The sequence below is a fragment of the Phoxinus phoxinus genome, assembly GCF_949152265.1.
Source record: "Phoxinus phoxinus genome assembly, chromosome: 14".
Taxonomy (NCBI): Eukaryota; Metazoa; Chordata; class Actinopteri; order Cypriniformes; family Leuciscidae; genus Phoxinus; species Phoxinus phoxinus.
The window spans coordinates 3057238-3074217 of record NC_136889.1 but is presented as its reverse complement, the minus strand read 5'-3'; the positions used below and the strand labels follow the sequence as shown (position 1 = coordinate 3074217).

At 38.7% G+C, this 16980-nt stretch overlaps 1 protein-coding gene across 3 annotated transcripts in view; it reads left to right on the top strand.

Moving 5' to 3' along the window:
* The window catches only part of mymx (myomixer), a 58351-nt gene extending 44507 nt beyond the window's left edge, over positions 1-13844 (top strand). For 2 of the 3 annotated variants that reach the window (XM_079635800.1, XM_079635799.1), the window contains exons 23-32: positions 341-640; positions 3508-5436; positions 6097-6162; positions 6698-6778; positions 6931-7017; positions 7627-7718; positions 7805-7890; positions 7972-8244; positions 9981-10088; positions 11064-13842. In XM_079635800.1, the coding sequence (XP_079491926.1) occupies positions 341-640; positions 3508-5436; positions 6097-6162; positions 6698-6778; positions 6931-7017; positions 7627-7718; positions 7805-7890; positions 7972-8244; positions 9981-10088; positions 11064-11293 (3252 nt within the window). In that variant the 3' untranslated portion in view covers positions 11294-13842. Of the gene's footprint in view, positions 1-340; positions 641-3507; positions 5437-6096; positions 6163-6697; positions 6779-6930; positions 7018-7626; positions 7719-7804; positions 7891-7971; positions 8245-9980; positions 10089-11063 lie in introns of all 3 variants that reach the window. The other variant, XM_079635801.1, reaches the window with a different exon arrangement.
* The last annotated feature ends 3136 nt before the right edge of the window (positions 13845-16980 follow it).

Genomic DNA, 16980 nt, shown 5'->3' with positions numbered 1-16980 from the left:
AAACAAGGAATTCTCCCCTTTATGACGTCATACAGGGCCATACTAAAAAAAAAAACGTTCCGAAACTTTTACGAATCCTGAAGGAGTGTTTTTGGCACAGAAATACTCTGTCATACTGTATGTCCAACTCATTTTTAAAACTTTGGCCATGTTTGGCATGAGAATCCAATAAGTCAGAATGCATGAAATAGCATTAGACATTCCCTTTAATGGTCCCAAAATAAGATTTGTTTTATTATTTATTTATTTATTTATGGCAAATCCTTGACAGTCAGTCTTCATTAGATCGACCCAAAAATGCAGTCTCCTCATTAAGCATGCAAACTCTGCCTTCTTTCAGGTGGAAACCTCAACCGAAGTCTCTCAGAACAGAATAGAAAGCCTCACAAGTCTCATTGGTGACATGGAGGATAGTCTGCAGCACAATTATGGATATGAGGTGATGAAGAGTGTCAGTCCTAAAGGAAGCGATGACTGCAGTCATTTAGAGAGTCCGGATTCACCGTACCTGGTTCTGGAGGAACCCAGTCCCACTGCTGTAGGAGGAACCGTCAACCTCATCCTCAGCTTCAGTAACTCTGGAGACACACAGATCCAGGTACAGGCACCTGGCAGGGAAAGTGGCGAGCCTGTGCACAGGGTGAGAATAATGCAAACATCACAAACATACAATCACCATCGAATACTGTCGATGACGCAATCCTCTGGTTTGTGTTCTCTATTACGATCCTTGCACACTGAGTCCGAAATTTTCGCATGTTAAAATATAAACACTACCTCACGTTGTGTCAATCACGTTTACACACTTTTCTGCATTTACACTTCATTTTCTGCATTTTTCGCATCCGTAGCAATCATTTTGAAAGGTGTTTTTACAATTCAGAGTCAAAGAATGACGAAAACGGAAAAACGCATATGGAAATTTCGGAGTGTGCAAGGAACTTTACTCTCTTCTCTTTCCTCATCGACATCCTTCTCTGTTTGATTTTCTTGTACGTTCTCCTTCAGCCCGCTGAGTCTCACTCTTCTGCCTGTAAAAGCTTTTGGAAGCGCTGCCAGGGGCTTTTTGGTAGTTTAAAGCAAAAGAAAAAGATTTATCGACACAGTGCAGAAGAGGTAAATACGGTTGGTCGGTGGCCCTGCATGAGAAAACAAAAACACGGTGCTGTGTTTGTGTGCATGAGGACTGTAGTGTGATGGACTGACTAACACCATGATCTTCAGAAGACAAATCATCTCATCATATCCTTTAAAAAGAAGCATTGCAGTACATCGTAGTATAATAGTATGCTATTCTGAAAAAGAGCCACAGGCCTGATTATTTCTTTGTTTGGTGGTTGGAAACGCAACAAAGCCACAGAGACTTTGGAAGACGAGTCGCTGTGGTTTAGGGGAGATTGCAAACAGGTATAGGCAGGTAATGAAAAAATTACTGAGGAAATTGCCACTTCCACTGCCAGTATATAGGAAGCATTAGAAACCAAGGCAAGAAACCCTTCCAAGACACACATAAAGCCTCATTTCAGACATTCGGGTTGTTTACAAAACTGTCTTTGGGAAAGTTTTGAACGTAATTGCAACAAAAATAAAAGTGTGTGTTTCTTGGAACGGTTACAGGGGCTTCAAAATATAGTAGCATATAGTAGCCTTACATGGATTTGCAGTATCCTAATTTTATAATGGCATTAGGGTCTGTGAAGTGTAGACTTCAGTCAGTAGTAGATTTTCCCTATTGCTGTATGTTTATAGCTCTCAGATTTTTTTTTAAAAACATCATGAGGATTAGGGCTTGTGTGAAGTTGTCTATCTGCTGTCATGGCATCTAATTTTAGATGCATTTTTATATCTGACAGCAGGATTTATTTATTGTGTTTGTGTGTCCTCTGAGCTTTTCAGCTCATGACACTGTGAGACACTGTACACTGTAATACATATGTTTCAATGATCATTGCATTATTATATGCTGATGACACCACAGAGATCAGAGCGTATAATCACAAAGAGTCAGAAATGATCATTGAAATATGTATGCATTGAGTCTCTTACAGTGTCATCCATAAGACATCTGTAAATTAAAAGTGCTCAGCCATCAGCTAAGACATGAGAAAAGCAAAACAAGGAAAGGGAGCGAGGATGCACAAATAAGAAATGAGAAGCACCCATAGTGTGTTTGTGAATTTGGGGCCGGAGCGATCAAGGTAGAGCCTGTTTGTTTTGGTGATTTCAAATATCAACAGCATTTCTCATAAATCACTTACTGCACCTTTAAGACCAAACATATACTCTAAAATGAGAGTTTCAAGTTATCTGAACTTATACATATACTTATACATAATGTTTAGTCTTTATTCTCTTTAAACTATTGCTCCGTCATGACAAAAGAGTCTGAAACCAGCAGAGGTCAGGGGCTTTTATTAGATCTAAAGATATGCTGCAAATCGGTAGTTTTAATCAGATATGCATGTACGGAGAGAGACGGAGGAAGCAGATGATAAGAGAGGTGATAAGATGCATGAAGTGGAGTTTTTCTCTCTTACATAAGCTATCTTTAAGCCTGATGACAGCAGCGCTGTGCTGAGATGTGACCTCACCCTTCGCTTCCCATGATCGCTGAGTTTTGAAATGGTTCCCAGCAGGAGTGGGGGGTGCTGGAGAAATTTGCTGTGAACTTTCTAGAAGGCCCTCCTGGCTGGCCTGTGTGATTTATGGTCTGGGGCTGCCAGAGAAGCACAAGATTAGTCACGGGGTGAAAGGTCAAGCCATTACAGCTGTGTATGACGACATGTTTAACAGCAGATGATTCTTATTAAAACCCAGAGTAAAAAAAAACTAAGTGTGCTTGTGTAGTCATGCTAGTGTTCTTTTGTGTGTGTTCATGTTGTTCTCATGTAAATCTAATGGAGTGTCTGCTTCTGTGAGCCAGACACTCACAGAAGTGCTGTGTATTCAGATACTAAAACACTTATTTACACAAATGATTATACAAATGATCATTTTTGTGCAGCAGTGTTTGAATTATGAATTGCACTGGCCATAAAAAGTTTTTGGACACTTAAGCCACACTAAAATATGAATGTCATTGCATAAGATGATAAAATATCAAACCAAGTTATATTTATTATAAAGATAACACAACCATGGTCCAAAATGAAGACACGTTGTGGTTGTGAAACGAGTGAATGTTTATAGTTAATGTGATGAACTGCACCTGTATGAACTCGACAATAACTGATTTCATACATGCATGAAAAATAACTTAGTGACCAGCAACAGTTGTTTGCATATGCCACTTCATAACTTTTATGTAATGCAACGACATTCATGCATTTTTTATATGTGACCTAACTGTCCAAATTATTTTTGGACCATTGCACATCAGATAATTAGCATGATGTATCTTTAAAGGGTGAACTTTGTGTTGAAGTGTGACACTTATGCATGCTAGTGATAAAATAACAAAAAAGTGATAAAATAACACTCTAAAGCAATCTTTTCCTTTCGTTTTAGGTAAGTACTTACTTGCATGTTATGGAAAACAACATGGCAGTTGCCCCAGTGTATGAGAGTATGACCCTACCCCGAGACAAAGCCCGGTGGCCCTCATCCTCCTCTCCCAGAACATCCCTGTACGCTTTCTCCTCCCCTTGCACCTCTCCATACCCCTCGACCTCCACAGAAGACACCCTTCAACAGGCCAACAACAACCCCTCTGTTCACCTCTTGCCAAAGAACGGCAACATCTCAATCTTCAGCAGCCTGAAAAGGAAGAGCAAGAAGGGGAAGAAGGAGAAAGATGACCGTAGACACACAATTCAGAAGATCATGGGAGAAGGGGTGTCAGAAGAGGCTTGTTTGCCACCTGTACATGAACCAGTCATATATGATACGCACACTTGGCCCCTGAAGGAAAGGAAGAAGCGGAAAAATGCAAGAAAACCAAACAGCGATGAGACTCAGGTCTTGGACTACATGAAGAACCCTTTGGTGAAAGACATAGATGCTGAATGTTCTGGAGAGGTTGGATCTCCTGTTCATCACACCTTAGATGTTGCCACCCATGGACATGTGAAGAACCACTGCAGATTTCTGTCTTTGGGCTCGGTGTTGAGCTTCGACCTGCCCAAGGATATGAGCCTTATCCCTAGCATTCAAGATGTCATTACAATTGGCCCTCCCGAGCAAAAGAAGACAGACTCTCAACACCAGGACTCTCAGGTTGATCGTCCAACACCTCTGAGCACCTTTAAATCCGCCCGCTCACCTCCAACGCAAAAAGAAGAGTCCAAACAAACTTCTCCAGGTGAAGTAACCCTTAAAATTGATTGTAAAGACTCCAAAAAGATAGACACTATTTCATTTACTGAAGATGAATTTCCTCCTCCACCTTCTCCAGTCATTGAACACATCTCATTTGAGGAGAATCATCCCTCATTACTCCAACAGAAGCATCTGTCTGGGATAAGTACAATACCCAAAGAAGAGGTGGATAGTTGGGACACAATGGGAGCTAAACTTGACAACAAAGAAAACCACTATGTAAGTCCTCCAAAAGATGCAAGCCGAGGGATTTCCAGTCACAGCTCAACTACAGCAGAGATTCATGTATGTCCTAGCATCCATACCTTGGTTCACAATCTTAATGGACACATCTTCAATAGGCCAACAAATACCTTAAGCACTCAACAGTTGAGTCCAAGCCATGCGTCTCAGGTGGTGTTGAACTTCAGAGCCAATGGAAGAGAGGACTCAGTGGACTCTGGTCACTCCAGCTCTGGAAGTTTCAAATTGTGTTCAGAGGGTTTGTATGTAGACTCCTCAGAGTGTCCAATTCCCAAGAGGACCATTGGGAAGGTACAATCCCTGGATGCAGGAGTCTCCAACAGAAACTTAGAGTTCTCCAAAGACAAAAGCCTTACTTTATCAATTGATGTTGAGGATCCAGTTCATCCTGACCACCAACAGTTTGAGCTGGAAGAGGAGGAGCTGGAGGACATCTGGAACCACACCAACAGCTACAGACAGAGTCTAAACTCTGATATCATGTATAACGGCTACCAGGCTTTGACAGCAACCTCTTCTCCAGACCAGAATAGGGAACCCTCATCCAAAGAACAAGCAGGACTCTTCAGAAAGTTGGTCACAGCCTCCGCACCCAACCTTCTTGTGGCGGAGTTTCGACTGCCACCATCTATCCAGTCTATGGTGGGTTGTGGGAAGCAAAAGAACTCAGTGGAAGAGTGGCAAATTCTGGATAAAGGGGACAGGAGGTCTTGGGCTGCATTCACTCAACGGGAGCAGGTTTACAAACAGGTGGCCATTAATGAAACCGCTTCAGATCCGGTGAAACTACCCGAAATAGAGGACCAGCAAAAGTATATCTACCATTATAGAGAGGAGGAGGAAGAGGAGGAGGAGAAGGAAAATGGGTTTATGAAGGTGAGGTCTACAAGTTGGCAATTAATCCTGTCAAACCCTGTCGTTTAGGTGTTAGGGGTGTCCAATCCTGCTCCTGGAGGGCTAGTGTCCTGCAGAGGTGAGCTCCAAACTCAATTAAACACATCTGAACCGAGGAAATTAAAGGTTTACTAGAAACATCAGCGTAGGTGTTTGGTCAAATTGGAACTAAACTCTGCTGGATGTTGGCCCTCCAGAATTGGACACCTCTGGTAGTTGAGCTGTTGACTTCACAACATGTCAGAATGATTTTTATGAGATGAGCACCCATGAGCGGCACTACAGTATTGCAATCAACAGTGGGAGGCTTAGGATTTTCTTTAAGGCCAGAAAATGCTACTTAATTTGGCTGGTTTATGAGGTGACAGGTTACATTTCCATTCATTCAATGTAATAAATAACATACATAATAAAATGCTCTTCATTTTGTTGCTTTTGCACTAAAAGTCTAAAGCAGGATCTTCCCAGGAGGATTGATTTTTTTATTTGTTTTTTGGAAATGTTGTACTTCAAATGAAGTTGTGGCCAACACATTTCATCTCATTATCCCCATTGTTGTTGTAGTTATTATTAGTTAGTGCCGTTTAATCTGTTTTTGTCATAGTTCTTAATGCATTGATATGTGTCCTCCTCTCTTCACAGGACCAGTCCATGAGCCTCCTGTCTGTTCATATGGGATTGGATTGCACCAATGACTCAGATATCCAGGTACACAGAAGTTAAATTGCAGACCATGCCAGAAGTGTATATGTGACCCTGGACCACAAAACCAGTGGACCACGAGGGTCAATTTTTTTAAATTGAGATTTATACATCAAATAAAAGCTGGATAAATAAGCTTTCCATTGATGTATGGTATGTTAGGATATTCGGCCAAGATACAACTATTTGAAAATCTGGAATCTGAAGGTGCAAAAAAATCGAAACATTGAGAAAATCTCCTTTAAAGGTGTGCATTTATGTTCTCGCTTTTGCTGCATTCACTCACAAAAATGAATTTTATATATATTTATAGTAGGAAATTTACAAAATATCTTCATGGATCATGATCTTTACTTAAAATCCTAATGATTTTTGGCATAAAAGAAAAATTGATAATTTTGACCCATACAATGTATTTTTGGCTACTGCCACAGATATACCCGTGCAACTCGTGACTGGCTTTGTGATCCAGGGTCACATATGACATTTACTTACATGTCTGCTTGGTTTTTAATTCGTAACTTTGACCGGTGTTTTTCAGAGTGGAAGAGAAGAACTGGAACTGCCGTCTATGGAAGGTACACTGGAGAGGAAACACAAACTACAACTTGGTGGAAAGAAGGTAAATATCACAATTACAGATATTTTCTTCACACAAACCAAGACAATTGAGCATTTTGTGTCACAGGCCTGATGCTTTTACCTGTGGTTTAGGTTATTTTGGTGCATTTTTGGTTGGTCTTTATATAACCAATAAGCTATGTGCTATTTCAGGCACCATGCAGGGTGTGGAACTCCTATCATGCTGTGCTGTACAAACAAACAATATGTTTCTATCAGGACAGGAAAGATGCACTCAAGGTAAGCTTAAAGACTTCATGATCTGGCTTTGCAAAACTTTTTGTTCCTTTATTGCAAACAGATATTATTAGGTATATTTAGGGATGCACCTTATATCGGCCACCATATCGGTATCAGCCGATATATGTTCATTTTAATTATCGGCCCAATAAGAAAATTAAGCAGATATATTAAAGCCGATAAATATTGGACACTTCAGATGCGCACTGTGCGCCATGATGGTTCTGAACTGCTTGAAATATGATTGGAATCACTTTAAAAATTAAAATATATTTAAGTGCAACATGTGCCGCACAAGTCTGCCATATCGGCTACATAATATTATAATGAGAACATTACAATTGTGTGCTTGGGATATGGATTTTAATGGTGAGACTTTTGTTTTTGTAATTAGGCTCTCAAAAAGTATTTAAAAAAATTAGTTATCGACTTTCAAATATAAAGAATTATCAGTTATCTGTATCAGCCACAATTTTCACATCGGTGCATCCATAGTTATATTGAGTATATAGTATATTGCAAGGTTGAATTGTGATTTGAATGACATTAATGGCATCTGTAAAGCAGGATATGAGCTCACCAAAACGAGTCTATATTTGTCCCCTATAGAGCTGTGTGACGAGCCTTCCTCTGAACCTAATTGGAGCAGTGTGTGAACCGTCGCCGGAGTACACCAAAAAACCCAACTGCTTTTGCTTGAGGTAAATGATACACAACTAAAGATTTGCTTTAGTTACAGATGGGAAGTAGTTTGAATCGCTTCACTTGTTTGACCATTTTCTCTCAGATTGCGCAATGGATCTGAGTATCTCCTCAGTGCCTCTTCCCGGTTTATGATGAAGAAATGGATCCTTAGAATCCAAGCACACACTGGTATTATACCATTTCTTATCTGTCTGTCTTTAATAGTCTGTTTTTACAGTCATATTCAAATGAGATCCTCTCTCTCTACAGCATCCAGTGATTCTGTAGTGAATAGATGGAAGTGTCACGGGTCTTCAGCTTCAGCGACGCTCTCTAGACATTCTCCTCCTATCTCAGACTGTCAGTATGGAGATAAATGTCGCTGCTCCGTGAGAAATTACGTCACCACCACGGTTTTAGCACAGAGTCAGCCTGCCTCAGGCCGAACCAAAGAGATCGTAGTGCACACCAGTGACGCTCTGCAGATCCAGCAAACACGCCAGGATCTGTTGCTGCCCTCATTCACGGATGCAGGTCATTCTGGTGAGAACCTGTGTGAAGACTGCTAAAAACTCAGCATCTATCTATCTATCTATCTATCTATCTATCTATCTATCTATCTATCTATCTATCTATCTGGTTGTCTCTATCTATCTATCTATCTATCTATCTATCTATCTATCTATCTATCTATCTATTATCTATCGATCTATCGATCTATCTATCTATCTATCTATCTATCTATCTATCTATCTATCTATCTATCTATCTATCTATCTATTATCTATCGATCTATCGATCTATCTATCTATCTATCTATCTATCTATCTATCTATCTATCTATCTATCTATCTATCTATCTATCTATCTATCTATCTATCTATCTATCTATCTATCTATCTATCTATCTGGTTGTCTCTATCTATCTATCTATCTATCTATCTAGCTATCTAGCTATATACATCTACCTGTCCATCCATCTATATTCATCTATATTTCGATCTGTCCATCCATCTAGATCTATATATCAATCTGTCCAGCTATCTATTATATATATTATTTTATACATATATATATATGTGCCATTTAAGTTGATATATATATATATATATATACAGTATATATGTGCCATTTAAGTGGATATATATATATATATATATGTGCCATTTAAGTTGATATATATATATATATATATATATATGTGCCATTTAAGTTGATATATATATATATATATGTGTGTGCCATTTAAGTTGATATATATATATATGTGTGCCATTTAAGTTGACTTTTTATAGTGAAATTTTGTTAAATGCTGTAGTTCATTACCATTATATTATAAATGACTCAAGTTTATAGTTGTATTTCATAAACCCTCATTGTTATTGTTCTAGAAAAATGGCTCCAAGTGTATTATAAATGTATCATTTATAACAAATGTGTATAAATTTAGATATTTGATCCATAAATAGCTTCAAAGTAGTTTGTTTAAAAAACATAATTTTCTTAATCAGTATTTTGCCTTGTTTTTAAAATAAATATCTAATTAAATATCTAATTTATCTTAAAGGTGGGGTATGTGATTTGCAAAACGGCCGGTAGATTTTGAAAATACACAACTCAAATGGTCCTACCTTCTTTCCTTTGACTCCACCCATTCAAAGAACATGGACCAATCAATGGTACGACCGATTGATTGACACACTTACTGTCCAATGATTCTAGGTGGTCTTGGAAATGATTGGCTGGTGTTTTTTGAGTCCTGCCTGCTCCACAGATGATTAAATTGCTTAATTTTTATTTCAGTGCTTCTAACTCAGTGGCTGTAAGTGGGTTAGGAATAGGATTTTAAGTGATTTTGAAAAAATGGCCAAAAAAGAGAATTACATACCCCACCTTTAAGTATGCTAGTATAATGTATTGAAAAGCATACATGAGATAAATGTAGCTTTTAGTTTGACAGTAGCTTCCTCAACACTGGCCACTAATGCAAGTAATAAATCAATAATATGTAAGACAAATGTTTTGGACATCCAAAAGAGGGCAGTAGAGGACTCTGAACATGAGCCGAGCTTCAGCAGACATTATGAGGCATGGTCACATCTGTTTGCTGTCAGCCGATTTCTATTTCTGGAGAAGCACTTCTATTCAGCGCTCTGGATTTTGTCATTTCCACCTTGGTCACATTATTTCTCACCTCCAGTACTTTGTTACTCAATTACACTGTCTGCCCTTGTCCTGTAGAGGTCGAATGATTCATGTTCTGTTTTTTCTCTCTGTAGAGGATGAGTTTGAGTCTCACGGCGAGTCTCTGAGACAGAAGTTGTCCTCGATGTCCACCGTTCAGGGCTGGACCGGTGAAAAGAGACGCTCACACTCCTTTACCTCAGGTACAGCCACTGCACGCACAACATATGCCATGTAAACCGCTCATTCTTATGAAACGGTGCTATGTAATGGTGTACAGTTGTGTCCAAAAGTGATGTCCGGCCTAGGAAAATGTACATCTTCACCCTTTATTCAAATATTATCAAAAATGTGTTAAATAAGCATATTGCATAGTTGTGCTTGGAGTCAATTGTTTTATGTATGATGCAATGAAAAATGTTTGGCCAGGCTGTCCAAAAACAAGAGAGAACCAACTAAATATTAATAACTAATTATGTTATAGTCAATGCGAGCTTTCTGTTAATCTATGTTTATTTTTTGCATTGTAAAATAAAACCTGTAGCTGTAATTTGCCTTTTTTTGCCAAATCATTTTGTCAGATAAATACCTTAATCAAGTAAAGTCTTTTGTTCTTCCCTCATATTTAAAAACATAAAATATTTCCCTTGTATTTTGATGGTTTAATCGAACTTGTAGGGTCATTAAAAACAAATATCCCCTCCGGACGTGACTTTTTGCCACTACTGTATATACTGTATATTTATATGCCACATTAATGCATATGACAGATACTTTTATTCAAACGACATGCATTGCATTCAAGGTATACATTACCTTGAATGCAATGCATGTCGTTTGAATAAAAGCATTTCCACTTATTAAATGTATTAATCAGCTCATGCATTCCTAGGAACAGAAACCATGACCTACTCTTGGCTACAGGAAAGCTATACAATGACTACAACATCATCAGTTATTAATGTTTATTTTGTTGGCTCTTTCTTGTTTTTGCTTTTCTTTTGTATAACAGTCTGACCAAAAATGATGTCCCACAAAATTTGGCATGTTTCTTTGCTTCATTATCACAAAATAAAACAACTGACTTTTTACTCATATTTGAATAAAGCGTGAAGATGTCAATTTATCTAGGCTTGACATCATGTATGAACTTTAAACACTGATATCTCTGTCCACAGCCACGTATCAGAGGATAAAGCCTGTAGCGCCCCCTTCAGGCAAAGGCCAGGACAGCAGCTCCAGCTACTCTGTGACTTTATTCATCGGAGATCGAGAGAAGCCGTCGGTCAGTAGAAGCACAGCGATGTCCGAGGAGTCCTTCTCCGATCTGCCCATGAGGAGCTACACGAGCCTCCCGCGGCCTCCCAACAAATCCGTCTTCAGGAAGTTCTTTGGGAAAAAGGAGTGACTGACACTTTCTGTGACAAAGACCCTGACTGACATGTGCAGGACACAAGTTAAACGCTTCTGAAAAACTTTTTTCCTACAATTTATTTATGGATTTGATGGCGAGAATCATTTTTTAAATGAGATCTTGTATGGTTGTTTAATATTCATTCCTTCAACCGTTTTGATATCGGGCTTGTTTAGCCAAAAATGAGATATACTCACCCTAATGTTGTTCAAAACCAATATGACCTTTCTTTCATGGAACATTATATTTACATTTATGTATTTAGCAGAACAGGAACAAAAGCAATTTGTCACAGAGCCAATGATATTCATAATATACAATGCCAGGTTTATTGGATTCAAACAAGCTAAAAAAGAGAAATGCAGAGAAGCCAACCCTGGAATAACAGTTCATCATTTCTGATGACAAAAGGCACCACATAAGTATCATGACAGTAGTGCATATGACTTTCCACTATATTTCAATTGCTCTCAAGTCATAAAACAGCTTTGTGTGAGAAACTTGTGTAAGAATCTTCCCTTGGTGCTTTTTTGTCAGTTTTGGAGCTTGACTGACACCTTTCGTTATGTAAAAAGGGTGTCCAGTCCTTCACGATCCTGCAGAGTTTTGCTTCAACCTGTGTGGATATTTGTAGTAATCCCAAACGCCTTCATTACCTGGCTCAGGTGTGTTTCATTACGGCTGGACAAAACTCTGCAGGAAAGTGTCCACTGGACGAAGAGAGTGAGATATTTGAGTTTGCAACATCCAAAGGGTGAGTTGAGTTTCATTTATGGATGAATGATTTTTTCTCATGCTAAAAGTTCCTTGTTTGCCATTGTTGTTTTAAATGTGCATTAATGAGTGAAGTTTGCTGTGGACATGGTGACCGCTGCCATAATGAATCTACTGATACGAGACTCTTGATAATGTGTTCAGTGTTAACTTTCCACCATATTCCAGTTGAGGTGGTCTGATGTGTTTCAGTTCATGTATGGTCTTTTGGCCTGGATTGCAATAATCTGTCCGGTCATTGTTTATTTTTTATTAGGTTTTGGCACATATTATTTGTCAGCTTGTCATGTTTTTTGTGTTGGTTTGAGTTCTGTGTGGTCTTGCAGAGTTAGTTCACCCAAAAATGAAAATTCTGTCATTCATTTATTCATTTTTTGGCAAACTATCCCTTTAACACGTGTTTCCAAACTAAACATTTGATTCACTTATTCTAGTGTTGCTTTCAGTATTTCAACTAATGCATTGTGTCATGTGCATTTTAGAAGAAGGTTTTTATGGGAAGAAGTGTTTTTTACGGTCTGGGTAAACTGTATCATATGATGCTTATTGTTTTGATATTGGTGGTCTGGGTGTTTATGACCAATTGTACACAAATTTAAACATGTAATGCATTATTTTAGACTTTTCACAGTGGAAAACATTTTTAGGACTATGCTGATATGTTCAGTTTGTTAAAAAAAAAGTAGCTGAATTGTGCCTTAGGGTAAAATAAGGTCATTACAGCAGTTTAAACGAGTTTTGCATTATGGCATTTTGTGGTTAAAGATGTGGCAAAACAGAAACCGCACTGGTGATCATTTTATTGAGTGATATACATACATAAACCACCATAAACCATGCGATTATGAGTGTCTAAAACTAATGAATTAGAAAAAAAAAGAAGTAAATATTGTTGAAGTATAGCTCAATTTTGTCTCTATAGCTTGGCATCATATTGCTATTGCATATCTAATTTCAGAAATGTGTTTTATAGACAGACAGTCACCGTGCGGCGTAAACAAACAGCGTATTACAGTTCCTCCTGAACCAAAAAAGCAGCCAATGCTGCGCTCACGCCATGTCTTAACCGTAATTACGAGATGGCAACCTGTGACGTTCTACCCGGAGCCGTTCACATCCTCATACTCGGATTTATGCATTTCTATATCAACACTATCAACGGTGAAATGAATCTGCAGCAGTCATGTGGTACAAGAGCTCTGCAAGTTTTTTACATCCGGTATTATTGTAATTTGATGTGCTTTGACATGCGGTAATTTAACACTGTCTCTCTTGGCGATTTGCAGACTCTGGAATAACTGTAAACTGATGACACCGGAAGCCAGACACGTTCAATTTACAAATTCACTCTTACGTGAAAAATAAGGGGGATAGACTTTATTCAGAGAAGCGCCATGACGGGTGTGAAGTGAAAGCGAGGCTGTGAGGGATAGACTTACCGTGTTTTCAATGGTATCCGCTGTAAAAAGTTGTTTTTTGTGTACTGAAACTTCTTGGAAATATGTTTGCAGTGTTTCGTCAGCAGAACAATCCAAAAACACATTAAATAAAAGTACGGCCCACTGTATGTCTATCCCTCACAGCCTCGCTTTCATTCCCGTTAAAAAATCAAAGATGGCGCTGATGTGAATGAGGTCTTTTGCTAGCTGCTCCGAAATTGCCTACCTTACCTTTAACTGGTTTTAAAGGGGTCCTATTATGCCCTTTTACAAAGTAAAAATTTGATTCTGATTTTGGGGTGTACTAATATGTTTTCATGATTGATTGTATAAAATAATTTTTCACATATTTTACATTATTACAGCTCCTCTCTCCCCAGTTCTGGCTCGAACATGCCGGTTTCCAATGAAGCCTCTCCTTCCGAAATACGAAATGTGCTGTGATTGGATAGCTGGCCCAGTGTGTTGTGATTGGCAGCACTTAGGGCGTGTCCGGGGAAAATGTCCCGCCCCTCCAAAACTACGGTAATACAAAGTAATCGATCGCAAAAACCATGGTTAATTTGGTGGACGGTGGACAGTTTTACAAAAGCGAGAGCTTAAAGAAACAGAAAACAAGCTGCTCTCCATAAAATGTTCAGCGCACAGATAAACATTTGGGTTTTAATGTCCAGGGACAGTGTTTAAAATAAATTTTAAGTTAAGTTCAGCCTTAGGAAGGCCAAACAAACTAGTTTTGGCAACCAGGCCTCGTCCCCTTTTTTTCATGTGGGCTACTATTGTGATTTCATAAGATCTGGAAAACATGTTTAAATGTTTAAACAGCAACATTACACACTAACTAAAGTTGAAAAGATGGAAACGCATAATAATAGGACTGTGACCCCTTTAAAGGTTTTATCACAGTGAATATCTCCGTATAGGCCAACTAACTAACATTCAGACAGGAGAAATTAGATAACCGTATACAAATGTGGAGTATTTTTAGATGGTTTATCTGACTGACAATATTTGAAAGCATCTTTATTTGTAAAATGAGCAAATGTGTTTATAGGGAGAGAAAAGCGGACACTGCCTTCGTCTGGGATAAATCAATGGCAGCAGCTTCTCATAGTGAAGAAATGAGCTGTTTGTTTGTTTGATGCCTGTTTAACGATCCACCGGGCACACAATCACCTCCAATTCAACACACCCTCGTCCTTCCCTCTCCGGTGGGGATTTCTAAAGCGCTGATATGCCAACTACAAACAAACAGTAAGAAATCCTCCACAATAATCATTAAAACTGAGCGGAGGAGATCTGAGCCTTCCGGCTCAAACCCAAACTTTCTGAGGTCGATACTGGGCTCGTGAGTTTGCATATGAAAAGCTGTTATGGCTGGAAGCTGGATGCCCCTCCAATCCCTTTAAGCTTTCAAAGAGTCTCCGCATACATAATTGGTGAGTATTTCACGTTTAAATGATAATAAGAGACGGTACAGTCGCCACTCGAAATGAAGCGCGAAAGGATGCTAAACAAAAGAGGATCCGTGGTAAATCCGAGCTGACAGGGGGGGTGAAAGTGCTCAAACAATGGCTTTCACCACACGGTCAATGTCGGATTAGAATGCATTAAGTACTCGAAATGTGCCAAGTGCAATGGGACGGGCAGATTTTTTAATGGACCGTGTAGCATCGTTCAACAGCGGCTCCCATCATGCAATACGATAAAGAGAAACGCCCAGACGTAGGCTAGCTATTGCTTCTGTTCTGATACAGTAAAACGAAAAGGCAAATGCTTAAATATTGGTCACACAAAGCATTAAAAAGCATTAGGTCATTTAAAAAGTTGTTTTGGCTTTCATCTTGCATTTATTATAGTGTTTGCCAGTGACTGTCTTCCACAGAAAGCCGCGCAATTGTCTCACAACGTTTCTTTTTAAACATACATATTACTTTGCACCAAATACAAAAAAATATTAAAGCTGCTTTGATTGAGTTTTTAATACAGTGGCTATGGAGTGACGATAAAATTGACATCTTTATGTTTTCCAACTGCCTTTAGGTATAAAATAAAAAAAATCCTCTCACTCACCACTAAGTTGACCAAACTATGAAGATTTCCCTTCTGAGAAACGCGGAAATGAATCTTTATTGAATAATTGTTCATAATTAATATAGCCTACTGGAGTGAATAATTTCAGAGATACTTGACAGGTCTAATGGAAAAGAACATGAAGATTTTGTTTACTGACCAAAAGAGAGAAGCACATCCCGTTAATTCAGTGGTAAGAAATTAATGTAATGTTATCCTAACTATATAGTCACATAATTGTTATTGATTTTTTAAAGTCTATGAATAAAATATATATTGTAAAAAATAAAAAAACGAACAACATAGGCCTATTGATATTGTGTTGAAGTCTTTGTTGTTTGGCGCTTAACATAAAATCTGTGGTAGGCCTACAGAGATACAAGTGACGAATTCTCGGTTAGTGGAACGCACTGCAAACCTAAAAAAACATATTTCCGTAATGAAAACTTTCCTGGCTAACTAAAAACAAACGTTACAAAATACATGATTTGGGAACGTTCCTGGGAGCAATCGCCTAGTTAGTAACACGCTAAAATCACTCCTTAGCACCTTAGCAGTAAAAAAACACCTTAGCAACGCCCTTGTAACCACATGGATTACTCTAGCAACACCCTAGCAACATGCTAAAACCACTCAGAAAACCTGCAAACAAGTCTCTTCTCCTCAATAAGGTTGCATTTATTTGACCAAAACACAGTAAAAATAGCACAATAGCTGCTTTCTATTGTAATATATTTTCAAATGTAATTTATTCCTGTGTATGGCTGTATGTCTGACACCAGTGAGACGGGACATTAATTAAACCCACTTCTCTGTCAATGACTCATTATTTCAATGAGTCAGTCATTTATCAAGTTTAGCATTGCTGCTATTTTCCTGTCCATCCACATCTCCCCCAGTTTTATTCCTGGACGCTCATAATGAATCAATGAAGAATGAAAAACTCTTTCGCTTCCAGGACTTTTCAAAAAAGACATTCATTAAAAACATCCCGCAGGAAAGAAAATCCCAAATGAGATCTCCTCAAGATCAAATACAGAAAATAGAGAGCATGTCTGCTCGATGCATTAGCTCTCTACTCGTGTTGATTTTTATTTCTCCTATTTAAATGATTGATATTTAAATGTCATATAGTGGGGTCCAAAAGTCATGGGACCACAGTCACTTTCTGATGGTCCTGGTGCCACTTTTACTCCATGATGTTGATAAATGAGCACAGCCTGTTTAAAAAGGCCATTGACTGGTGTCACGAGTCAATTACACTGATGAAAGCCAACAATCGAAGTCTTTCTCTGCCGGTCATCAGAAGGACTGAATCGGAGAGTATCGGGTCAATGGCGGGGCAGAGGGGCATGTGTCGCTGTCACAGAGGTCGTGACCCGCTCCTGTCCCGCT